This window comes from Drosophila albomicans, chromosome 3, assembly GCF_009650485.2.
Source record: "Drosophila albomicans strain 15112-1751.03 chromosome 3, ASM965048v2, whole genome shotgun sequence".
NCBI classification, from domain to species: Eukaryota; Metazoa; Arthropoda; class Insecta; order Diptera; family Drosophilidae; genus Drosophila; species Drosophila albomicans.
In genome coordinates, this window is record NC_047629.2 from 45,872,462 (window position 1) to 45,899,504 (window position 27,043).

General features: G+C 43.0%; 1 protein-coding gene across 18 annotated transcripts in view; it reads left to right on the forward strand.

The window, feature by feature from the left end:
- Positions 1–27,043, forward strand: part of LOC117568394 (protein still life, isoform SIF type 1) — a 105,188-nt gene that overhangs the window by 16,687 nt on the left and 61,458 nt on the right. For 7 of the 18 annotated variants that reach the window (XM_034249015.2, XM_034249018.2, XM_034249016.2 and 4 more), the window contains exon 1: positions 20,028–23,423. The exons of 10 other annotated variants lie outside the window; for them this stretch is intronic. In XM_034249015.2, the coding sequence (XP_034104906.1) occupies positions 20,976–23,423 (2,448 nt within the window). In that variant the 5' untranslated portion in view covers positions 20,028–20,975. Of the gene's footprint in view, positions 1–19,165; positions 23,424–27,043 lie in introns of those variants that run through there. One more of the 18 variants, XM_034249008.2, reaches the window with a different exon arrangement.

The window sequence follows — 27,043 nt, forward strand, 5'->3', positions numbered from 1 at the left end:
GTTGCCCTGTCAATTGTGAGCAGGTTCCCTTTTTAATTTGTTTAAATTTCAGTTTCGCACCTTTTCCACACTCCACTCTCCCCTCCTGCGTCTCTCTTTCGCTGTTTCTTTTTTAGAATCCCGCTGATATCATTAGGCTAAATTGACGAACGCGCTGCCAAACAGCTGAGGCTGCCTTTAGTCCCCCAAGGCAAGCTTGAAAAACAAAAGCTAAAACTTTTTACAAACTGTCTGTGTGTCGGTGTGTGTGTGTCTGTGTGTGTGTGAAAATGGAATGAAAAAACGAGAGACGCTAAATCATTTGGCACGAAGCATTTCAAGCAAATTGACGCCAGGACTAAAAACGACGACGAGCAGAGCAGAGCGAGTGAAAAAGAAAACTCGCAAAAGATGTGCAGACGTGGAAATTACAATTTGGGCTAGGGAAAACGTCGACGTCGACGTCGTCGTCGTCTCTGCCTGACATCCCCATTGACATTTCAATAAGTGAAGAAACTAATTTTTGTGCAGCAGCAACAGCAAAAACAACAACAACAACAACGAGACAGAAGATGAACGCAGACGCGCTAAAAGTTTCTTACCAGTTTCTCATCTCAACTCTGGGCCAACTATCTTCTCTTCTTCTTCGTCCTTGCCTCAATTTTTTTTTTTTGTGCAAAAAAAGTTCGTTGGGAAAGGGAGGGAAAAAAAATGCAATATTAATTTGCAGCGAGTGCATTAAGGCGTGAGGGGGCGTGGCCCCGGACCCGGACCCGTACTCCGACTCGGACTTGGACGCCCCCCGGTGGCAGCTGTCAGCGAAAGTTCGACGTGTACGTGGACAGTTGTCCAACTATTTGACACAAAAATAACAGTTTTTCTTCCTTCTTTTAGTTGACCAAACGAGAGTTTTGTTCAACTATTACACGTATTTGCAGTTCCGAGTTGCCAGTTACCCTTTTGCTAATATCGCTCCATCCATCCTCCTCCTCGAGTCGCTCGCTTTCATGTCATGAACGAGAAATCGAGTCTGGCAATTTTTGGCCAGCAAAACCTGAAGCCAAAAAAGCCAAAGCTAAAGCCAAAAACCATTTGCCTTGAATTCACTTTTCGATAATTCCTTGCGCTTGGTATTTTGTGTTGTTTTCTCTATGTTCTATGTTTTTATGTGTGTGTGTTTGTGTGTGGGTGCCGAGCAACGACATCGTATGTGTAACTGGGGCGTGGTCATTTCACAAAATCTGAGTACTGCTTGGCGATATGTAGCACAGATTTGGCCGTTGGCCCCTTTTGGCCACAGCTTATGAAACTTAAGCGCATTGCAATGCATTTCATTGCGGCCTGGCCATTTGCTGCGCCTCTTCAACTTGCCTTTCACTTCGCCTCGCCACTCATCGGTTTCCCATACAGTTTATGGCCATTCTCCCTTCCCCACCACCGACGAAAAACTTTTGTGGCCAACTGTAAGTCTGGCTCTGATCTATGACAGTGAATGGAGCAGCATACAGCATGTGGCTGAGGAGCGGATTGAGCGGTGACACATCGTTCTTTTTAGGCTGCAATATTGGATAAAAACTGCGCGTTCGTTCGGTAATATATTGCCACAGCATGTGAGTTACAGCTGCGAATGTTTGTTTGCGTGGCAAAAGAGTCGAGAGTTGGGTCTTAATGTGTTTTCAGCTTTGCTTAATATCAACTTGGCCTACGGCGTGCTACCAAAAAAAGAAAACTGCTGCAACTGATGTTGATTTTCTTCTTTCATTTTGTGCAGTTTGGTTTCCTCTTTAAGCGTAAAAGCTACGTTACTCAATTGAGTCTCTTATTTATGCAGCATCCATAAAAAAACACTGTTAAATTTATAGTTTAAAATTGCACACACAAAGGCTGCAATCATTTTAATAATTATCGCTGCCAAAGACTTGATTTATTTCTGCAACATTTTGTGTTTAATGAAGACAGCAATGAGTGCTTCATTATAGTATTAATAAATAAGAAAATTATGGGCGAGTGTGATCGACTATGAGATACCCGCTACCCATTTGGAATAAAAGTCAAACAGGGCGGAATTTATATTGGCATATACCAAGTTAATATACCACAAATATACTAAAAACATTCCAAAGGTAAAGGAGTAAAGTATAAAATTTAAAATATACCAAACTAATATACCACAAAACTACTAAAAGGATACCAACTATAAAAAGTGCGGTATTCATTTTAATATATAACAAATTTATATACCGCAAAATACTTAAAATATACCAAAGGCTGTTTTTGGCATATTGATATTGTACTACATTCAAAATATACTATAGAATGAAAAATATACCATAAAATTACGCTTGTTATTGGATTTTTATTAATTTGCGGGGGCGGACATAGGCGTGGCGAAATTTGATGCAAACTTGATTTGCATGAAAACATAACAAATGCTCTCAAAAATAATGATATGTCCATCTCCTATTGACTCTGTGATCTATGTAGGTCTTCATGCGGACGGACGGACAGACAGACAGACGGACATAGCTATATCGTCTCGTCTGTTGATGCTGATAAGAATATATGTATATACTTTATAAGGTCGGAAATGCCTTCTTTTACATGTTACACATATTTCCTGAAGGCACCCTTTGGGTAGCGGGTATAATAATGTGCTTGTGCACAGTAATTAATGAAATGTTACCTTGAGAAATATCTCTTCCTTACTTCAGCAGTTCTATGTTGTCTATCTTCGATGTTGCAGCGCTTCATTTGTATAATAATTATGGAGTTATCGACAAAATAATTGATGGCGTGTGTGTTTGATCTGTGTCTAAGACTATGTTTCATAGTTGATAACTTCAATTACTTGTGAGAAATTGCTTGAAAACTATGCTGGCAAACTCTCGACAGCCGCAATTTGATTCCTTTTTGCTGGCATTTAGCATCTCTCTCTCTTGTCGTCTCTTGTGGTAGATTTAAAATGCTTACACAACTTTTCACTCACAGTGAATGAGCGAGAGTTGGAGAGTTCAGTTGAAGTGCAAACACAAAACTTTTATGCCTTTAACCAAAAACAAAGAAAATCGTCACGAACTTCAATTCAATTGAGTTTTGACGGGGGACGACACGCCGCTCTGCTCTTTAATGAGGTGCCTTTAAACAAATTATACAAATATTTATAGGGAAGGGGTGCTCGACGTAATAAAGACCGCTCACAAAAGACTTGTGCAAATGAATGAAATGGCTGAATACAAAAATGCCAAACCAGGCGTATGACAGGCCAAAAACAGTAAAGGAATGAGAGCCAACGACATCGTCGTCGTCGTCGTTGGCTCATGGAATGTGGCAACAGTCTGGCTCCTATTTCAATTGAAGTGCGCCCCACAGCGCGAAAGGAGTTGGTAACGGGGATGGGGGACAGGTTAAAGTAAGCTGACAAAACACTTAAGTCAAAAAAAAAAAGAAAAGAAAAACTGAAACTGTGTGATGCAAATGGAAATGGAAAACTCAACTCGAGATGACAATCTTTCTCTTTCGAAAAAAAAGACGAGAAATACTTAAATGTTACTCGCGCACACAAAAGCCAAACATCAATGACAAACATTTTAACAATTGAACAAGCTGACGATGGGCCCAACACCTGCCCTTTGCTTCCCCTTCCTTCCCCCTCTCTTACGCTTGCCATATCAACCGCGCTCATACGAGTTGCAAATCAAGTTACCAAGGCGCAAAAAAATAAAACGCGCGCGAAGAGGCGACAGCCACGTCCTGGCAACTGGCAAAATGGCAAATGGCTTGTTTCGTTCTGCCTTTTGACTCGCCGCTCCTTGATTTCTTCCTTCCGCCAGAGCAGCCGCGAAACGGCGTGTAAGTCGCCGCGCAGCCCTCAAACCAAAATCCTTTTTTCACCAACTTTTTGTGTGTGCGAGCGCGGCTTATTATATTTATACCCCGTAAAGTTGAAGCCAGAGATATGCGACTAGAGTTCAAAGTTCAAGCTGACAGTTATTCAAAGAATGCATATTTATTAAAATATCCAAGCTAAAACTAAACTATAATGATCACGTCTTGAGCATCTGACTGTGAAGCTTCGTTAATATTTTGTTGCCTACTTCTAGGCTGCATATGAAAATTAAAATTTTTTGTTGCCTACTTTTGAGCTGCTGCTTTTACAGGGCATCTTTTAGTCGTTTGCTCGCATTGCAAGCATGCTTTTTCGCACCTTTGTCAAAAGTCATAAAAAATAATAAAATGTGCGAACGCACAACTACAACGATGCCAACAGCAACAACAACAACAACTTCGACTGTGGCAGCAACAACAACTGCGACAACAACAAGAGAAACGAACGTATGTGAGGCACAAAAGTCAGCGGCAAGCTGAGAATCCGAGAATCCGTGCTGCTCACATGAGCGCACCCAAATATGAAGACCATGACCCTACTCTGTACACTCCCCCTTCCATGGGTCCTGCCCCTTCTCCTCCCCCATCCTACCCCATATAAATGTAAGGGCGCGCGTAGAGTTGCCTTTGCATTTTGTATGTAAATGTAAATGTCGTTTGGCATTCGCGCATTTTAAGCTTGTGCCTGGCAACCGTGCGGCGCTCTGTGTGTGAGTGAGGCGTACGGAGGGGGCGTGGCAATGTGCTCCTGATGCTGCTGTGCACCTTCACAGAGACACAGAGAGAGAGCAGCGAGAACGCAACGCGACAGAGGCCTCATTTTGGCACCTCGACACTTTTTGGAGCCTTGGTAATTGGCATGTGTTCAGCATTTTTGTACATTTCGCACAGTTTGCAAGATACGAAAGTTTACGCGCCACGCCCACAACAGAGACAGAGACAGAGATAGCAAAGACTCAAAGACAGAGTAAGAAATAGAGAGTGGGGAAGTGTGGAAGACAAGTCGAGCCATCCGCTTTGTAACTTGTCGGATTACGTGGCACGTTTGGCAGGCAAAAGATATGAATATAATTAAATGTAACAACTACATTTTTAGCTCTTATAAGGCAATGTTTAAATTGCGGCGAAGATGGAATGAGACCCAGAGAGTGGGAGAGCAGACAGAGGAAGGCAGACAGAATGAAAGTCCTCTGCAGGTGTTTATGGCAAAGCGGCCAAAAGCGGCGTAAAGCCATCAACTAAATTGCTTGGGCCAAACGGAAAGGCTGCGCATAAAACTTGACGGCAAATGCTTCGCGTTGTTGTTGTAGTTGTTGCTGTTGCTGTTGGTCAACAATTAAGGCAATGACAAGAAAAGATTAGTCCAAAGTTGGAAATTAAGTTGAATTGAAATGTTGCGCGTTTTGCCTCTTGTTCTGCTTTCGTTCTCTCTCACTCGCACCCTCTCCCTCTCTTTTTCCTCACACACTTCCTGTTGTAGTCACAGTTGAGATTAAGTTTTTAAGTTTATGCGTTGAATGAGTTTCTTAATTGGCACACAGACAGAGAGGCAGAGAACAAAGAAAGTGCCGCAATAAAGCAGCCAAATCAGAAATGTGCTCGAAAGGGGAACCGAAAAGAATTTCGAATTTCTACAAATCAAATTGCGCACTCAAGTTATTTTAAGCTCAAGCTGTCAATGATGCTTCGCCATTAAATGTCTATTGATAACGTTGTCTTTAGCTGTTGAATAATAGTTATCAAATGTCAAATAACCTGACGAACTTTTGGGCTTACGCAAAAACACATCAAGTACTTGTAAAAGTTTACTACTTCAGGGATTAAAGAGCAACTGTTTGTTTTGTGATTTAATTAAGCTTGATTAAACGGTGTGTAATTAAAATTTAATAAATATTTTCCGAAATTTGCCAAAGGAGATTTATTAAAGAAGTGTTCAGTTATATCATAATTTAAAAGATGCAGCAAGCGGAAATATGTATTACTCTGATTTTCCATTTTATTTTATTTATAACCTTTGTATAGTTTGTGAATACATTATCATTAAACAAACCATCAACATATCATCCAATTTTATACAATCCTTTTTTCTATGGCACTTTGCAACACTGTCATTTGCTTAGAATTAGACATTCATAAATAATGTTGCCTACTTTTTGGGGCCACTTTGTGACAAATCGAAAGGGAATGAGGAAATTGCTGAAAATAGACATTGTCCATAAATCACAGATTAATATAATAAATAATAAATTGCATATCTAAACGTATTTCTTCTCTTGTTCTCTTTCTTTTCAGGTAAGTTTCGATGCCATTTCCTGATTGTGTTTGTGTTTTTTGGTTTAGAGAAGTAAGTTGGTAAGTATTATTGTTATTGTTATTATGAAATGAATATTTGTTGTGATATTGTGTGTGAGTGTATGTGTGTGATGTTGCACTATTTTTGGGGATTTATGAGGCCACTGAAAATGCTGCTAATTTATGGCTTAATCTTGGCCCAGACACCTCAATGTTGAGCCAATAATAACACAAACTAGGATTTGCTGCTGCTAGAGAGATATACTTTCTATATATATATATATATATATATTCTATATTCAGTCTGTGTTTGTCTGTGGCTCTTGACTGTTGCCGTCTCGCTCGGTTTTGCGGATATCCGCATGCAAGCCATAACTCAATAAAGCATTGTCCTTAGCCAAAGCCATAGAAGAAGAGTGGAGCGTGGAGCATAAAACAAAGGCAACAGTAAAAGCGGCAAAGGACAAACGAGCTAAACTAAAACCCAGGCAACGCCAGCAGTCAAAGATACAATCGAAATGCAGTAACAACTTGCGATAGAGAGAGAGAGAGAGGGAGCAAGGCAGCGAAAAAGGCAGACAGATTAGAAGAATAAACAAAGCCCAGGGCTTGACTGTCCATGCGATTCAACGGGCAGCGAGCAACCGGGGCGACTACTCGACTGTGTAGACTGCGTCGACTGTGGCGACTGCTCGAGACTACTCTCGATGGTCACTGGCTCCGGCTGTCATTGGGGCCAAGAAATAAACATTAACTGTAATTTAGTGGGGCATTGTGCTTAAGCGTCGAGTCTCGAGTCTCGCATTCGCATTCGCAGCGGCTCTCAAATTATGGCCCCATTGTAAGAGCGGCAGCATCTCTCCTCCTCCTCCTCCTCCTACTCCTCCCCATGCTGCGCGCGTGGCAAGTTTCAAGTTACACGAGGCGTTTCGTGCTGGTCAAAACGCTGCGGGAAGTCTCGAAGTGAAGGCAATTGTTATTTGCCATTGCCTTGCTTTCGCCTTTGCCTCTCTGCTCAGTTTTCACAACGGCCCAACAATTAGGTGGCAGCAGCTGGCAAACAAACACACACATAGTCGCAGACTCACACACACACACATGTGCGTAGTAAAACTAACACAAATAGACGAAAGACAAACAAAGCTACAATAATCGACAACAATAAAAAAACAAGCATGAATGCAGCAGGCGAGTCTGCTCGACTTTTAGCTACCCTCTACATATTTTAAGAGCTATACATGCTTGATGTGCACTTGATATTTGTGGATTGATTTCTGGAATAACTTCCAATCTACTTTAAAGTTTTCTAACTTAAAAGTTATCAGCTTCATAATATTAGAGTATTTTATCGGTATATTGCAACTATAATTTCAAAACTACATCTGATTTTGAAAGCTAACTTTACCTTTTTTTTAGAGAGAGTTAGAGCTGTAGCTGATTTCCAAATAATACAAATTCGTTATACCATCAAAACATATATAAACTATTCTTATGTTAATATTTTCAAACTGTAAAGTTTACAGAGTTGTAAAATTCTCTTCAGCTATGCTAAAATATGTTAAATGTGTCCAAAGCAATACAATTTTTAAAGTTGCGCCTGAAACAACTTCCAAACAAGCGGACAGACAGACAGACGGATAAAAGTAAGGTTTTGTTGTAACTGTCTAACCAAAAGCAAGCTTTTAATGGTTTAAAAATCCCAACTTGCAACTGAAATATTGCTAGTCACTAAATTATAATACACTTCGACCCCTTGGGAGAGAGGCGGTTGTAAAAAAAAAAGTTGTGACTGCCCTTCTGTGATTGTGCGACTTGACCGCAACTAATGAGATTGGCTAACCTTTATGAATATTGCAAGGCTGCTTTTAGAGCAGATATCAAACCCAAGTGCAAAACTGGGCTACAAAAGATGAGCACAACAACAACCAAAATAAAAAAAAGGTCGGCAATTTCTTGATTATTTCAATGCTTGGCTGCAAGTCATGGTCAAGTCGCAGCGGCTCAATTTGCTAACAACACAAAATGTAAGAATTGTGCGTTGTGCGCGGTCATTGCAACAGATTTCGCAAAGACGTCAGGCAATTAGTTGAATGCTGGAAATGTTAAGTGAATGTTAACAGACTGTTAAGTTAACAGCGCAACCAACAACAAGTTGAAAGGCGCCAAAAAAGTCACAGTTAAAGCAAAGTCAAAGCAAAGCAAAAGGCAAAAACGCCCACTGCGCAAACGTTATTCACCACACGCACACACACACACTAACACATATAGAGCGGCACGTGCGAGAGCGTCTGCTGGGCCAGGCTTTGTGTGTGTGTGTGTGTGTGTGTGTTTGCCCGTTGCTGACCCGCCTATGGCCATAACATGGCTTTATTTGGCTTATAAATTGTTGAGACGCGCCGTGCACAGCTCATGAACTTTGCTCATAATTCAACACCTAACAGCAACACCTACAAACACAGCAGCAGCAACAGCAACAGCTACAACAAAAACAAGAACAGCTACAACTTGGACAACAGTAAAAATTAATAAAAAAGAGAAAATTATACTCGTAATAATAACACAACAAAAAAAAGAAAAAAATACAAAAAAAAAAACCTTTTTCAAATTAAACTTTGCACTCTGACCACTTGATGATGCCACCAAGCAAAACAACAACAGCAACTACAACAATGGCAGCAGCAACAACAACAACAGCAGCAGCAACTTCGCCGCGGGCTGCTAAATGAAAACAGGAGCAAAGCTGTGCCTGATATCCACTCGACGTCGCTTCTCCTCCGCGCTCTCTTCTGTCTCCCTTTTTGGCTGGCCCTTTTATTGCAGCTAAACAATTTTCATAGCCTATCAGCAGGCGGACAGTCTGAAGAGAGGGTGAAAGGGGAAAGGAGGAGAGCTTCTCTCGCTCTCTCTCTGAGCGGTGTCAGCGGCAAGTTGGCAACTTTTTCGAGTGCAGCAACAAATTAAATTTGCGCTGGTAATTGGATTTCAAAACACTTCTACGACGGCTGTGTTTAATGCCGCCAACAGCCGCAGAAGCTTTTGCACCCACCACACACACACTTACACACGCACAACCAGAGAGGCACACACACACTCGCACACTCAGTCGAAGAGACACAGTCGGAGATTTTCCACGAGTTGGACATGAACAGACGTCGCGGCTGCCGCTGATGCTGATGCTGTCAAAGGAGCTCTGGGCCAGCACTTTGCTTGCGGCCAGCCTGCAGCCCCTCTGCTGCCCCTTCTCCTCCCTCTCTTCGCTCTGTGTCATGTTACACAGCTTGACAGAGCTTTGGCCTAGAAAATGCAAAACCGTGTCGGCATCGACTACTATCAAAAATTTGCGTATCCCTTGGCCAACAACTCGCTGCCAGCGGCATTTTTACACTCCTTTCCCTCCTCTCTCTCTCTCTCTTTCTACTTGTTTACACCTTCTTTTTTGGTGGCTAGCAAATTTTAGCGGGCGTTGCATAAAGTAAACAAAAGAACGCAACGAAATTGAACCGCCAAACAGGACGCAGTTTATAATTATGGCACGCAAATAAATCTTGTCATGTTGTCGACTGGTTGATTGCGATTGTTGTTGTTGTTGTTGTTGCTGTTGTCGGTGGTTGCTGCTGCTGCTGCTGCTGTTGTTGCTGCAATTGTTGCAGAAGGCAAGCGGAAATGAAAGCGGACGCTATAAGGCCGGAAATTATAAAATATTCTTAAATACAGATACATTTTTTTTTTTTGCTGCTGCTGGATATTTTTTTATTTTGCGGTTACTGAGCTTGATTGGTTTGCCGCCGGCGTTGAAAGAGAGCGAAGGATAATCGCCAAAGCAATTTTTTACATTTTTTTTTGTATCGAGCAAGTTTACGAGTCGGAAATACGCCGTAAAAAGCATCTTTTGCATAAATAATACAATTTACAATTATTGGCCATTTATTAGAAATGCGCAAAGCGAATAAAAGCATTTAGAGTCAATGTTGTTTTGTAGATTCAATTAAGTAACAATGCTTGATTCGATTGAAAGTAATTATGAAGATTTAAGGCAAAGTATTTGGACCACAACTAAAGCTAGTTTATTATAGAAAATTGTCAACAATTTAGAAATATTTCTCAGAATTATTTTCAAAGCAATATTATCAACTAAAGATAGTTAAGCTTTCCACAAAAATTATGGATAGAGAGTAATTGAGTAGAATTAACTTTTGACTACAATTAAAGTACTAAGAATTATTAGAAGAAGAATTATTTTCATTACATTCAAAAATATTTTATCAACTAGAGAAACCTTTCAATTTAGCCATAGATTATTTCTTTTTAATTCACAATATTTGTTTAGAAAATAATTGTTAGATGCAAACTGAGAGAAAGAATACAACATTTTAAGTACAAATGCAGCTCCCAAGCTTAGAAATATTTCGGAGAATTCTTTATAGTATTTGCCATAACAATTTTATCCAATAAACCAAATTCACATCTTGTAGAAAGAAAGATTGTTGTTATCCGTTTTACCTAACAATTTTTGTCTACATTAGGTGAAGCATGAAAGAAAAATCCTTCTTTAAATATTTGTTAAATAATTTATAATTATATTTTTAAAGTTATTCTCATTCATTAATTGGCTCAACAAAATAAAATATGTAGAGAAGGATTAAAGTTGATAATTGTATCTAATAATATTTGATTAAAACATACATAATTGTGAGATGCAACTTCAAAGTAAATTTTATTTGAAATATTTTGTATATATAAATATAAATATTTTTTAAGTATACAAAGAGTTTTTATTAATTGTAAGAACTTGAGAAAACATAGAATTTGAAGAACAAGTTATGAAGAACGATTTTATTTTGAGAAACAAAATTCAGTTCGCAAATAATTGTTAGATGCATCCTGAAAGAAAACTCTATATTAAATAAAAATATGGTACAAGTATGTATAATTTAATCATTCAGATAGTTCTATTCAATATGCATTCAAAGCAATTTTATCAACTAGTCAAAGTATAAAATTCATATAAAGATTATAGTTACCCATTTCATGCTACGTTTGCGAAGTTTGCAAGTGTAATTGTCGCAATATTTCTGCTAAATTTGATCAAAACCGAAAATGGCAATAATAATTTCGTGAATGCTGAATGCTGGAGTCCTGCAGAGTCCTGGGGAGTGCTGAGTCCTGCGGAGTCCTTATGCTCTTATTTACATCCATAAAACTGTGCGCGTCGCGCGCGCTCCAATTACATTGACAATATTTACAAAAGGTTCTTTTTGGCTACGCACAGGAAATTCAATGCCAAATCCAAATCCACAAGCGACAGAGCAAAGCGACACACACACAGAAAGAAGAAGGACGGCAAGGACGGAGGACAGAAAATCCATTAAATAATCCACGTAAATAAACCAAAACCAAAAACGAAACGAAATGACACGAAAAAGTAATGGGCTCCAACGAGTGCTGAGGGGGAGGGAGGTTGAGGGGGAAGCTTGATGGGTAGGGGAAAGTTGTGCAGGAAAATGCGAGGAGGGGACAAACAACAAGACAAACAATTTTGTAGCAAACGCGAACACAGAGAGAAAAACAAAAAACGTACAAAAAACAGAAGAAAAAAAAACGAACAGAAGAAAAATTCATTTTTCAAATTCCAATCACAGTTATTAAATCTTTGCTATATGGTTATGGTTATTGTTGTGATTTGATTTTATATATATGGTTATAGATGAGAGAGCGCGCTATACAAAGAGAGCGAGAGAGAGATTGAAACTTTAGTTTGCTAAGCTGAAACAAAGAGAAGTGAAACTTGAGCTTTACTTTCTCTTCTTCGAAAGAGAGTTGAAGCTGATGCTGCGCTTTCTCTCTCTCTCTCCGTCTCTCTTTTTGTTATTATTGTTTGTTGCTGTTGCTGGTGTTGTTGTTGTTGCTAGCATTTGCGCGCGCTACGACGACAACACAGCAGCCAACAGCAGCAGCCAGCAGCAGCAGCAGGACGGCAGCAACACTGGCAACATTTTGTGTCAGGCTGCAAAATGTGGGCCTAAAATGCTTTACTGACGTCATAAAAGTGTCTTTTCTTATCTGGCTGAGTATCTACAAGCGAATGGCGATGGATGATGCCGTTGTCGGTTGTCGGTTGTCGATGCCTCTCTCTTCTCTCTTTCAGTTTTTTTTCTATAGTTATGCTGCGTATGTCTCTCTGTGTATGCCTATCCTATCTCTATGTGTGTTTGTAGTCCAAATTTAAATGTCGCTGGCAGGCAACTCACACACACACACACTGTCTCTGTGTGTGTGTGCCTGTCACTGACGCATAAAGGAAAATAATTATATTTAAAGGCAATTTGGTGGCAGCCGCAGCCTTCTGCAGTGTCCTTGACCGACTTATGTAGATTTTCTGCAGCTTACTGACTGCTTTTACACACGGGTTTTCACACATACCAATGCAAACTATGGTATATATACTATACTATATATATGTGTGGGCATACTTGTAGTATGAATAATATTCGCACTTACCAGCGCCCATCTCATTATTAACATATTTCCAAGATATTTTCTTATTGCAAGCTAAATATTTATATGCTGTAACTGAAACTGAAACTGGAATGCCACAGTATGTGTGTGTGCGTGAGCCTGCTCATGTGTGTGTGTGTGTGTGTGGGCGTGGCCATGTGGGCCATGTGACTTATTTGAGCCAAGCGAAGCGTCGCTTAAGCAACTTTTCGAATGACTCCTCTGACTGTGTGTGATTACCTATGCACATTGCGGGGGCGTTTCCAAATAATCCACCTATGCAACAACAAAAAAAGGTGTTAACTTTATGGCTCATTTGCGGCTAAAGCATTTAGACATGCTCGTTACGCTTATCTCGACGCTCACGCGTAATTAAGCCGCAAGTATTTTTGAAATGCGAAATTTAAATAAAAATACTTTGCCCACGTTTATGCGCGCCTCTCGACAACTTGTGGCCTGCATGGTTAGAAAAGTGTTGCATACTTTTATGCGCGCCATCAAAAGCGGGGCAAGCCACACATAAAGTCTTGCCTACTTTTATGGGCATTTGCCTAATAACTCGGCCAAATATTGTAATTATGAAGTTGGCCGCATTCTTGCCGCCGTCGTCGTCGTCGCCACGTGGCAGGACTTATCTCTGTCGCAGCTTGCAGCATGCCACACACTGGCACACATACTTTACGCACACAAAGAAACAGACAGAGAGAAAGAAAGAGAGAGAGACAACTTTGGCTGCTATACAATTCTATTAAGTTCGCCTGCTGGCGTCTGATGGCAACGGCAATGGCGGCAGCGACCCTCGCCCAAACTTGTAACGGAGACTAACAAAATAAATTATGCTTACGATTTGTAAAAGCTTTAATACGCCCTAGAGCCAAATCCTAAGTGCACACAGCAACAACAACGAGAACAACAAAGAGCAGCAGCAGCTGCTTCGGCAGCAGCTTCTGTTGCTGTTACTGTGTTTGCTACTGCTCCAAAGACAACAATGAATAAATTTAATTTTAGCTGCGACCGACCTACCGCACCGTAAACTTAGCTTGTCGATGTCGATGTCGTGGCTGTTGTTGTTATTGTGGTTGTTGCTCATGTTGACTAAACACCTTTGAGATTTCAAGATATGCCTCGCCCTCTGGCAGCTGTCAAGCGTGCTTTGTCACACCCCCTCCACCACCCGCCCGCCCGCTTTCGCTTACATTCCACACACACACAACTCACCCAGTGGCAACAGAACTTGCCCCCAGCGCCTGCTCCTTGGAGTGCATTATAACTGCATTTTGGTTTTGATGACGTCGACAACGTTGTCGTCGTTGTCGTTGTCGTTGTCGGTGCTGTCGCTTTTCGTAGTCGTAGTCGTCGTCTGATTTGTAAATTATGCTTGCACACACAGACAGAGCAAACTCATGCACACACGCACTCTCTCGTACTTAGATTTATAATGTGGCTTAACGGGCTGTTAACAGAACGCAAAGCACGCGCTCTCTCTTAAAAGCAGCACGCAACACAGAAAAAGAGAGCGAGAGAGCGCCGCTTGAGCTTCAGCTTAGCTTTTCACCGCGCTCATGTGACTAACCAAAGCGAAGCGCGAGAGAGAGAGAGTGAGAGGATGCTGTGAAAGCTGTTTGATTTTGCTGATTACGTAAATAAAGGCGAAGCAGCGACGAAACGACGACAACAACACGACCATTCACGAACACGAAAGCAGCGACGAAAGCGGGTCGCACGAATGTAAGCTTAGCCTGTACACACGAAATGGGGCGAGGAGCAGCAGCAGCAGCAGCAGCAGTAGCAGCCATGGAGCAGCAACAACAATGAAACAAACGAATGCTAACGAGGCTGTGTGATGATGCTTCTGCTGCTGAGAGAGAGCAAGAGGCTGGTCGCTCTCTCTTTAAAGTTGCTCTCTCTCGCAGTTGACTGCCGCCCAATGCCTGTCGTGTTTTGTCGTGTTGGCGACAGCGCGACAGGCAAAAGCAAAGCGTCGCGTAGTCGGTTAGTTGCTGGCTTTGGTGCGTGGTGAAAATCAGTCAGAACGGGAACGTCGTCGCGAGCTGTTAGCGCGCTTCACTTGCACACTTGCACTTGTGTCCTGTAGCAGCGGAGAGGCGAGAAAACAAGACAAGCAAGCAGCAGCAAGCAAGCAAGCACACACAATCGCAGTCGCTTCGCAGTCGCAGCAGAGAAGAAGCCTGCTGCTTGTGTCGTAGTCGTCGTTGTCGTAGTCGTAGTTATCGAAATAAATAAAGCGAGAACGAGAAAGCGTAGGAAAATTACAAAAAAAAGTTTAATTCGCAAACGAAATCGAAAACGCCATCGAAATCTCGGTAAACGAAACGAAATGCAATGCGTTTTTTTGTGCGGCGAGGCGAGTGAGCAAAAGTGCGTCAGAAACGTTCGAAACAGAAACAGAAAACAGAAGAGTGAACAGCATAAGAATCGCAAATCGGACTGCGAATTCGAATCAGAATAATAATTCTAATCAGAATACGAATGCGAAGCAGAGCAGTGAAAGCAGCAGCAGCCGTTGTTAAAGCCTTAGCCACAGCGGGAGGCGGGCGGCAAAGAAATCAAATTACAAAACAGCACACACACACACATACACAGAGAAACACATACTCACACACACACATACACTCGTACGCAGTCAACGCGCTGCTGAAGTCGACGCAGGCTACGATATAATTTAGCACACACACAAGTTAAACGCAGAAAGCAAACGCAAAAGCAAAAGCGAAAAAATAAAAGAGGAACAAAACGCAGCCGCCCAAAAAAAAAGAAAGCCAGAAAGAAAGCGAGCGCGTGTGTGTGCGTGAGTGTGTGTCTGTGTGTGTGTTTGTGCAGAAATCAAATGAAAAATGTTCGGGGCAATCGCCATTAAAAGCAAATTAACAAATCCAAAAAAAAAGCAAAAAAACATACAGAGAGACAGAGAATGAGAGAGCGAGAGAAACAAAGGAGAAAAAAAAACGAAAGCAATAAATGAAAATAAAAATGAAAACAAGTTGAACGCAAAAAGTGTTGAGCAAATGCCACAGCTGCGGGGCAGCAACAGCAACAGCAACAAGAGAAGCAGCAGCAGCAGTAGAAAAAGCAGAAAAACACGCAAATACCAACGCACTTAACACACATACCAACAACAACAACAACAACAAAGAGTTGGCGGGGGAAAAAAAACAACAACAACAATAAACAGAGACATTTAACAGCGGCGGCAGAAAGCGAGACTTGAGATTTCAGAGTTCTAGGATTCGTTTCGTTTCGTTTTCATTTTCATTTGCGTTGTGTAGTTTGTCGCTTGTTTGTTGTTGTTGTTATTGCTGTTGTTTTGACCATATTTTTAGCACGCAAAAAGAAGAAAAAATGGGAAAAATAAAAGCAAAACGAATTTAAAGCAAGGAAAAGTTTTGCTTTCGCTTTGGCGCTTGCCTAATAAAATACATATCAACAAGCAAATGGGCCAAGAACAACAACAACAACAACAACGATAATAATAACAAGTTACAAGAAATAAGAACAAGAAACAGCAATAACAACAACAATTGCTGTGGCATATTGCTGTCACTTGGCTGTGGCTGCGGCTGCTGCTGTCGTTACTAGCAGCAGCAGCAATGAGACGACAGCAACAGCAGCAGCAGCAGCTGCAAGGATAACCAGCAACGTCATACATGTGCAAGGATATTATCAACGTCATGCCTGCCAAAGCACACACACACTCACACATAGCAAGAGAAAGAGAAAGAGATAGATAGCAAGAGAGAGAGCGAGAGCGAGACATTTGGTGTGGCATATTTGCTGCTGCTGCTGCTCGACTGTTGTTTTTACTGCCATTAAACGTATTTATATTTATGACTGCATGTGTGTGTGTGTCTGCTGACATTAAATGCATTAAAAACATGTTGATAAATTCATTAGAATTTATTTAACTAAAAATAAATTCTGCTGCTCCTCGACGATAACAACAACAACAAACAGCAACAACAACAACTTGTGTGTTGTCCTCGCTTCACGTCTCTCTCATCGCCTCGTCTCGTCTCGCTGCGGACGGCTGCTTTCATTAGTGCCTGTGGCTGCCCATCGAATTATGCGGAAATCTAATTTATTTGTAGCAGCCAAGCAGTCAGTCAGTTGATCTCAAATTGCCTGCTGCCAGCCTGCAAACAACAATAACAACAACAACAACATGAACAACAACATCGCAACGTCAACGCCTGGCAATATAAATTTAACACAAATTTCTAGGAAACACATTTTACGTATTTATGCGTCGCGTGTACCTGGCAAGGACTTTAACGCGAAGCCAAAAAAAAAAAAAAAAAAATAAGAGAACTCGACAAAGAAAACAACGAACAAAAAAAAAAAACTGAAAAAAAAACCTTCAAAGCGACTGCATGAAAAACGTTGCCTACTTAACAGCGCCATTTGAAACTCTTCAAGTGAAATCGTTGCCTACTTTTCAGCAGACAATTCAGCTAATAAAAATCCTACAAGGACCAAACAATACACACACATAAAAATAGATGAAAATCAGCGAAAAACGAAAACTTTAAAGCATTAATCCTTTTTTTTTTTGTTTTGCAACCAAAAAGTTTATATACTTAGCGATTGCGATTGGCGCTGAGACTCTCAATTTAGTTGCGCAGTTTGCGAAACAACTCTTTTTGCAGCCTGAAAGTCAAGCGAAAGTTTTGTTAGCCATGCCGAAACAATCGAAATAATTTATTACAGTTGCCTAGATACACTTATAAAAATGTCATTTAGTCGTGGCAGAGTTAGAGATAGAGGAGAGAGAGAGATGGCAGAGAAAACTTTGGCGCAGAAATTAACTTTATTGGGCGAATCAAGAGAAAATTGCTAAACAAATGCGCTCGAGCACCTTTTTCAAGTGGTGGCTGCTGCCAAAGGCAGAAGCTGAACTCAACTTGCCAACTAGATCTTAGCTAAACACATGGCAACTTAGAGTTATCGACAAGTCGCATCTTAAGGCTACAAGCTGGCCGAAAGTTTTTGCGAGTGTGTGTGGGTGTGTGTGTGTGTGTGTGTTTGTACGGAATTCTCCACCTGCTCCACATTTGAACTAAAAAGGCAACTAAGACGCACTAATTCACGACTCGCAACTCTCTCAAACTCTGCTGAAACTCTCGGCAAGAGTTGCTTGTTTGTGTTTTCTTTTGCACCCAAAAGAAACAAAAAAACAAAAAAAAAAAACAAGAAAAGGAAAAAAATGTAGGCTATAAAAACTATCAACACAACTCTCGAGGCTTGCGGCAAGAGTTGCGCTTTCCTCAAGATTGCCACTGAGCATTGGGAACTACGAAGTGAGAGCTGAGAGCTGAGAACTGCGAACTGAGCTGATGCAGTAACAACAATCTGACAACAAACTGGCATAAGCATAACATAAAAATAGGAAAAGTTGCCGAGTTGTTTTTTTGTTTTTAAGTTTGCTGCTCTCAAGCCAACAAAAAAAAAAAAGAGTAGGGAACGAAAAAAAAACACACTGGATCATATAATCCTTTCACTTAACAAGCAAACTTTTGGCAACAGACCGAAAAACTTTGCGCACTTCTTCTGATGCTTCTTCTTTTTCAACTGCTATGTTGTGCTTTGCATAAACACAAGTCAAGCAGCAGCAATAGGAGGAAGAGAGAGAGAGAGAGAGAGAGGGTAAAGAGGCTACAGGATGTGACTTGGAGCCTCTCACATAACATGACGCTGAGAAATTTATGCATTTGCCAGGCCAGAAAAGTATTTATGTATGCGCTTATAAATATATGCACATCTCGCTTTTCTCCACCCCGTCCACTCTTCTCCCTCGCTCCCACAACATGTGTAGCTATGCGACTGTGTGTGTGTGTGTCGGTGTGTGCAGATAGCCAGCAAATTTATGCTAGCAATATAACAAACAAAATATTTGCGCACGAGGAGTCGTGCAAAAAGTTTTGTTGCCACTCCTCCTCCCCCGTCCTCTGCCTCGCCTCCTCTTGCTGGCAAAACTTTAAAATAACACAAGAGAAAAATATGAAAATATGAAAATAAAATAGATTTTAGGGCAACGGCGGCGGCAAGTTGAAATTTAAAAACTTCTTGCTATTCGTACAGAATGCGATTATTTATGTTTTTTTCGGCACTTTTCTATGCTAATTAAAGGCAGCATACCCGAAAAAAAAACAGACAGACTAGGCTGTGTATATGTGTTTGTCCTTGTGCCTAAAAATAATATGTATATATGTTATTTATATATGTGTGTGTGTTTGTATAAAGTCGAATTGCACACAAAAGCCTAACCCTGAAATATTCGCAGCTGCAGTGAGCAAAGGCGGGGTAAAAATATGAAAACAAAGCTGAAGGCTGCTTCTGCTTCTGCTCAGCGCTGAAAAGTAGGCAACGGAAAGTGTGCAGAGCGAAAAATCTGAGTTCAGCCGGAAAGTAGGCAACGAAAAAGGGCACAGCGATGGCGCCATTTTGAGTTGAGCCTAAGAGTAGGCAACAAAATATGTTAAGCATTTAAATTTTTAAGCTGATGGCAACGATTTCACAACAACAACAACAACACCAATAACATTACGCAAATGAACAGCAACAATGCAATGAATAATAAATAAACGAATTAATAATAAACAAAAAACGAAAACGAACAGCAAAAAGGAAAAACAACTTGAAATTCAACAAGCAACAACGAGCAACGACGTCGGCTATTTATAGCGTAAATATAATTAAATTAATTGTAAATAAATGTGAAAACGCACACAGACAAACGCACAGCAGATAAACTGTTTAAGAGCGAAATCAACAAAACGAAATAATCAAATAAATAAATAATAAATACCAAATATAATAAATAGGGCGAAAAAGCGACAAACGAAACGAAAACGAGAAACGAAAACGAAAATCAAATGTGTTCAGCAACAACCAGCAACTCGTATAATTTAGCGAATTTTTTGTGGTGCCATTTGCGTTGCGTATCGCAACAAGTAAAATAATTAATTATAGATAAATGTGTGCTCGACAGATAGAGCGAGCGAGTGCGGCGAGTGTAACGTCGAGCGTTTAATAAATGGACTGCATTATATAAATGAGCTTTTAGTTTAATTAATCACTAAATAAATAACAACAATTAAAGCGAACAACAACATTCGACGTTCATGTGCAGCACGTGCCGCAACGCTTCACTGTCTCTGTCTCTGTGTGTCCATGACGCCACATGCCACATGACGCATGGCAGCAGTAGCAACAACAACAACAACGAGATCAATTGAACGCCTAGCCACGCCCCACTTAGAAGTTAAAGATCGCTGTTGTCAGTGTCGCCGCGAGTCGCATTGCTGTTGCTGTTGTTATTGCTGTTGCCGCTGTTGCTGTAATTCATTCTGGCCGCCCCAATACAACAACTGCAACAACAACACCAAAAACACCAACAGACCAGCAACGAGCAACGCCACGCCAGCGAACCGAACAACAACAACAGCAACAACAACGCCCAAAACGAAGTCGGCGGCGCCACCACAAGCGTTGGCGCCACCAACGTCCCAACCAACAACGTCCCCAACAGCAGCAGCAGCAGCAATCCCGGCTGCAGCAACAGCAACACCAACACCAATCAAACAATCTGCATTAACAGCAACAACGGCGGCAACGGCAGCGGCGGCGGCGGCGGCGGTGGTGACGGAGGCAGCAACAGCAGCAACAGCGTTGCCCCCGATCCCAAGAAATCCTTCTCGCTACACTGCTGTTGCGTGATCGTCGACATTACACCTGTCTCACATCCGGTGGCACGCCTGACATCCGCAACAACGGCCTCGGGAAAGGATGCGGGAGGCAGCGGGGGAGGAAGTGGAGGCGGAAGCGGACTCGGACTTGGCGAGAATGTCTCACAGCTGGCGAGTCAACTGTTTCGCTTCGGCAGCAAGAAACGCACCGGCGTCTGCATCTGCAATGCCCAGTGTCGCCTCCAATCGCTGGGCGAAGGTGCCACGCTTAAGACCACACATCACGGCTCCCTGGATCGCCTGCTCCAGCAGCAACAGCAGCTGCCACCCTCTCAACAGCAGCAGGGAGCGAGCGGAGAGCGTTCCATAAGCTGGGTGGTGGATGGCGGCGGTGGCGGTGCTTTGCTCACTGCGGCTAGCTCCGATGAGAGCGAGGAGAAGCAACAGCAGCAAAAGAAGCAACAACAGTTGGAGGAGACGCCACCACGTCCGCCGACGCGCGCCAAGCACAGCGTCAAGGAGGAATTCGAACGCGGCGTCGAGGTGGAAAAGTTCTATCACCAGATCAACGGCGACATCTTTGAGATCACACGCCGGGTGCGCGCACGCGACGAGGACACCATGGAGCAGAAGTGCATCAAGCGCAAGGGTTCGGTGCGTCTGACCGAGCCGCACTATGTGCGACTGCCAGCTGAGCAGCAGCCAAAGCCACAACTGCCGCCGCGACGTCAAAAGAGCGCCGAGGAAGTTGCGATGCCCAAGAGCGCATTGCGCCAAGCGCAAGCGGCACCGGAGCAACTGGAATGGTTCGATCGCAAGGCGCAGCAGCGTCACTCAGCGCGGTCAGCTGAGGGTGGACAGGTGCGGGAGGAGACAATGGAGTGGCTGAAGCTGCAGAAAAGTAGCGCAGCACAGCAGCAACAGACGCCAGCTCGTACCTCTTCAGGACCGAGTGAAATCACCGTGATGAAGGATGAACTACCCGAATGGCTGCTGGAGCATTTGCCCAGGCAACGCGAGCGCGAACGTCAGTCGAGCAGCGGCGGTGAGAAACCTGTGAGCTCAGCCTATGCCAAGGCTTTGGCGGAGCTGCTAAAGAAGCCGCTGTCACGTCAGAGTTCGGGACCCTGTGAAGTGTCGCTGCTGAAAACCGACATAGTCGAGTGGCTGACCAAGATGCAAGTGTCAGCAGCGGGTAGCAGCGGTGGAAAATCGCGTCGCTCGCATCATCGTCGCAATGGCAGCAGCGGCGCAGCACCGCGGTCCAATTCGCAGGAAGATCAGGCGCAAGGCGGCTCGGAGCATGCGGCGCTGCAACGTAAGCGACATTCGCTGGGTCACAGCGGCGCCGACAGCGGCGAGGAACAGGTGTTGCAGTTACAACAGCTGCAGCAACTCGATTGGATTGCGTATCCGCTGCACAAGCTGCAATCGCTGGGCAAACAGCCACCGCCGCCGACGCAACAGACGGCAACCAATGTGCCCAGTGGCTATGATGTGCCCGTGGCAGCGACGCATACGCCGCTGTGCCAGGAGCAGCGAAGACGTGAGGAACGCTCCCGGGAGCGTCGGTTGCGTCACTCGGCCAGCGAGGTGGTGGGCAGCACGTCGGCGGCCGTGACGTCCACGGCGCAATTAGAAAGACTCTATGCGAAGCCGCACAAGGAGCGCTATCAGTATGTGCCCAAGGTGACGCCGCCCAAGGAGCAGCAGCAACAGCAGCAGCATCCGAAGTCCAAGCGCGAGCGTTCGCGTCGCCATCAGACGCAACGCAGCGCCACCGTCACCGAGATGTCGGTGCAACGTTCGGGTGGCACAGCGCCAGCCCAGCACGTGAGCAGCCACCACTCGAAGCGCAAGTCCTCGAGTGCGGAGCGTGCGCCCCGCTCACGCTCTCCGTCACCGTGCACCGATCCCGCCTGTCCGCTGCTGCCGATCTGCACCGATCCCCACTGTCGCTACCAGGAATGCCAACGACAGCGTCGCTGTCTCACCTCCAGCGCCAGCTCTGTGAATCTGGCGCGTCACCAGCAGCTGGCTCAGGTGCAGCTGCATGCGGTGCCCGCGCATCTGATGGGACACGGTTCGGATGTGACGACGCCATCGACAACAGCAACGCCACCGCCACAACTGCCGCTGCCGCCGCCGCAGACAACCACGACGGTGGTGTCAGCCACATCTGTGATTCCCGGGGAGCGTCGTCTGGTCATCTGTCACGAGTGCCGTTCGTGTCCGCCGCTGATCAGTTGCCAGAATCGCAAATGCCTCAATGCCGCCAAGTGCAACTCACTGCCTCGCTGTGCCGCCGACTTTAATCGGTTGCGCACCTCGCTCGCCCAACCCCCAGCCACCTTGGACGACATTGAGCCGGCGCCCCTCCACGACCTCGATCACGATCATGAAATCGATCTGGAAATGGAGCTGGAGCAGCAACCGTTGCCGTTGCTGCCCATGCAACATTATCGCAGCAACTCGCAACCGAATACGTTGCAACGCGGCGACTCCACGGCCTCCAGCTCCATCATGGCTTGCACTTTCGGTATGGAGCCGATTAATCTGCCACCTGCATCGCACACAGCCTTAGCGCATGCTCCCGCCCATCATTTGCATCATGTGCTGGGCAATGGCAATGGCAAACTGATGAAATCCGCATCGGCTGCATCGTTGAATTCGCGTCGCAGACGCCACAAGACCGTGCACTTCGGTGAGAATCTGTTACGCGAGGTTTGCCAGAATCGCAAGCTCATCAAAACCGAGCAAGTGCCATCGGGTTCGGCACCGATGCAGGCCAACATCCAGATGTTGTACAACTTTGTCGAGGGCGTGCTCAGTGCCTGGGTTGACGATGATGAGGATCAGGTGCGTTCGGGCGCCGAATCGGAACCGGAGCACGGCCTTGTTGCCCTCCAGCCCATCCATCGTTGCAATCGGTTGCGGTATCAGTGCATTCGTCGCGTTGTCGAGGAGGCGGCTGATCTGCAGGGCACCCTCAAGCTGGGCAACTCGCGCTATCGCCATCGCCACTGGCGCAGCACTGCCAAGCAGTGCAACGAAATGTTCCTTCGCAAGGTAAACGTCTTACAAATAAACTGTGTGTCTTTCAGATATTGTATCTGAGAGATGCAGTCCCTAATAATGCTTATTTTATAGTTAAATTTGAATTGATTTTATTGAAAAGCGCTTGGGAACACTCCCCAAAAGTATATACATAAGTGTTATATTTGTGACATTACCTGATATTTTTATGGTATCTATGAGATACTATATCGATGAGGTGTAGTTGCTTTAAAACATATAACAAACTGAGGAACAATTTTCACTTTAATATGTTAACTACATAACCAAACTTGATTTACTTAGTATAGCCCCGAAAGCTGCAACCTCAATATATCAAAAAATTTTATTTGAGAATAAATGAACTTTTCTTGGAATTTATTTATGTACCGTTTATTTATAAATATATATTTTCCTTTGACTATATGCAACTAAACCATTGCGAATATTTGAGTTTCATGAATCTTACAAAAATATCATAGCATTAAAGTAGATTTAATGCCTTTAAATTGGCATATAACATTTAGAATGTACCTGAGCTTTTTTGGGTGAATTCCTCTAAAATACTTTACTTTGTCAATTTCCAAATCTTAAATTTTTCTTGTCGAAATCTGTATCTACTATACTTCAATTTAAATATTCTGAGTGTTTGTGTTTCGGAATTTAATGTAATTTCTTCTTCTTTTCACCTTTTTTAAGAGAACGGTTTAAATATCATAATAATATTATTAATATTATAATGTAATATTACTAACATGGTTGGAAGTTCCTGTCTTTGCTTCATTTCTCCCATTACCTTGCTCAACTCGCCTTTTAGTCACACTTAAATAATCAGCTCTTGTTATTAGAACTTGAGAATGTCCTTTATGCTTGCTCCCCATTTATAGGCTGCGCCGTTTAAATTTGTATCTCAATCTTGAGCAATTCCACACTGAGTTTAACTTGATTTTTTGCAGCTGCTTTAACTTTGAGCTTTGCCCTGTTTGCTGGCCTTGTGCCTGCCTCTGATGCCCCTATCGTTGTCGTTGTCGCTGTCGTTGTTGCTGTCGCTGACTCGTTGCCCCATTAGGCTGTTCCTCTTCTTGTGTCGGTAGCTTCAAATGACTTAAATGTATTGTCGCAACGTTCCTTTTCGGCTTTCGCCTGGTTGCCTGCCTGCCTGCCTGCCTGCCTGTCCGTTCGTCTTTCTGTCTGTCTGTCTGTAGCTTGCTTGCTACAAATTCATTTTGGTTGCCTAACAAAACGTTGATCAAAGCCAAAGCATCCTTTTCACGCTCGAGCTGCTGCGAGTCGACTCCTTCCTGTGCCTTCAGCTCTTACTCTGTGTGTTGCTTGCTCTTGCCATTGCGCCACAAAGGAGGCAGGCAATAAATTAAAGCATTAGCTCCAGCCGAAAAAGCTCTTAGCACACGCACACTCACACCCACTCAAAGGCGATGGGGTGGGGGGCAAAGCGAAGTGCGATTCTCAGTTTCATTTACCGTTCGTATTTAGTTTTTGGAGTAATGAATGGCATTGATTGGAATTCGCATGAATCACAGTTGCAAAGTGATAAAGGCTATTTGTTGGAGCCATATGTGCGAATCCTTTTGTCGACCACTGTAATGCAGGGCGTGGCATAAGCCATGAGTACTTCTCCTGCTACAGCTAGTGCTGCTGCATTCATGCTATTCAACTTTCAAAGCACTTGTATCTGGTATCTTTGTATCTATGGCAACTACAGAGCTCGTATCTGCTGACTTAATTCAACTTGACCAAGTGCAAAGCACGAAAAAGAAGGGAGGCAACAAAAAAACAAGAACACAGCAACAACCACAACATTCAAGTCAGCTGATTGCATTCAAAATGAGTATTCACACACACAGACACCCACACACACACTCACACACATGGATACACAAATGAGTGAGTTTGAATGGCGGCGCATTAGTTGGATAGTCAGTCAGATAGTCAAGCTGGATAGCTGACTAAATGCGCTGCATATTAATTAATTGCCAGATCAACGGCAATGAGCACAATGTTCATGATAATGATGATGTAGCTTTCCCTGGGCTTAGCTCCCAGTTACAAGCAAGAGTTCATATAATACAAATGAATAGCTTTTCTCTTCTCTCTTTTTTCATTCGACTCGCTCTCTGTGTTTAGATAATATCAGTTTACCTGCTCAAAAAAGGCATTTTAGCTTTGCTTAACGCTTTGGGTCTTAACCATATTGGATTAGGCTTTGCATCAGCATAAATCAGGCTTGGGCAGCAAAAAGGTTAGCTTGAGATGTGTTAAAGGAAGCTGAGCTTGTAAATGTTTACTTGAACTGTTTGTAGTAGGCTACGGATGTGATTATAGATTCTTGATTTAGTATAACGAGCTTATAGTTTCCATAAGTATTTATCATCTATAAATATAATATTATTTAAAGGCAAGTTGTAAAAGTTGGAAATATGAATATCTTTTCAATAACGTAAACTACATAAAATGATTTAATATTTCTTAACTAAAAGAGCATGACTATGTTAGTATAAAGGCTGAATATTTTTTAGGAAAGTTTTGCACTTTTCATTAGGAAATAGTTTCATTGTGTTATAAGAGATGCTCAAGGTATGCTCCTAACTTATTTGAGTCGTTTTTTCTACTGTAAAATATAAGACTTGCCTGTTTTTTAGCAAAGACTGACATAGAGACGTTTCTAAAGCTATATATATATATTTTATCTTGCGGCCTAAAAGTTTCATTACATCCAAGGCCGAGTTCTGTTTCTTCCTTCTCAGTTTCTGCCTTGTTCCTTGACCTAATAATGCTTACACTCCCAGTTTCTTGGCCTAAAATCCCGCACTGAATTTCAATTCCTTCTGGCTGCTGCCTGCGACGTCAACTAAAATCCTTGTTAGTTTTGATTGATCTGCTGCTAAGCAGGCCTCAATTTCTCAGTCTCTCTCCCACTCTCCTCTCATTTCCTCCACAAGCTTCGCAGCCAATTAACGCTAAGCATCTTCTGCTGGTTTGCTGCTCAACTGAATTGCTGCACATATTTAATCAAATCCCAATGACATGGCACAGCCAAGTTACCTGTGTTCCCCAAGGCAGCTGCCTGCCTTGTTTCCCTTTTGGCTGCTGCTCGTTGTCGCATTTCCGTTTTAATCATTGCCAAATACCAACTTACGGTTAATGCCAAATTGCTTTTCACGCTGCACAGTGTCGAGTAATTTGAATGCCTTGTGAAACGAGACGAGTTCGAGTCTTGGCTTTGACTTGAGATGAGCTGAGCTGTGAGACTAAGAAAAACTAGTAAAATGGGGAAAAACGCATGAAAAGACTTGCAATGCGTTGCAGATTTTCCACATTTTGAATCAATTTGACTTTCCCTCAGTCCCTTTGCTCGCGCTGTCTTCGCCTTGTGTCCTTTAATGCCTCACTTAAGCGCAGCTCGTGGCAAACGTGCCAGGAATTTTAGGTTCTTTGCTGACAGCTGGCGAAGCGAATGCTTGCTTACACATATGTGAAATTGTGCGAATGTTAAAGTTGGTTCAAAGTTGTGGCAAATCACGGGGGAGGAAGTCTGAGACAGACTGTGAATACACCGTGCATATAAACACTCTATCAAATATTGTAATTTTTGACAGCGACGGCGACAGCGACAA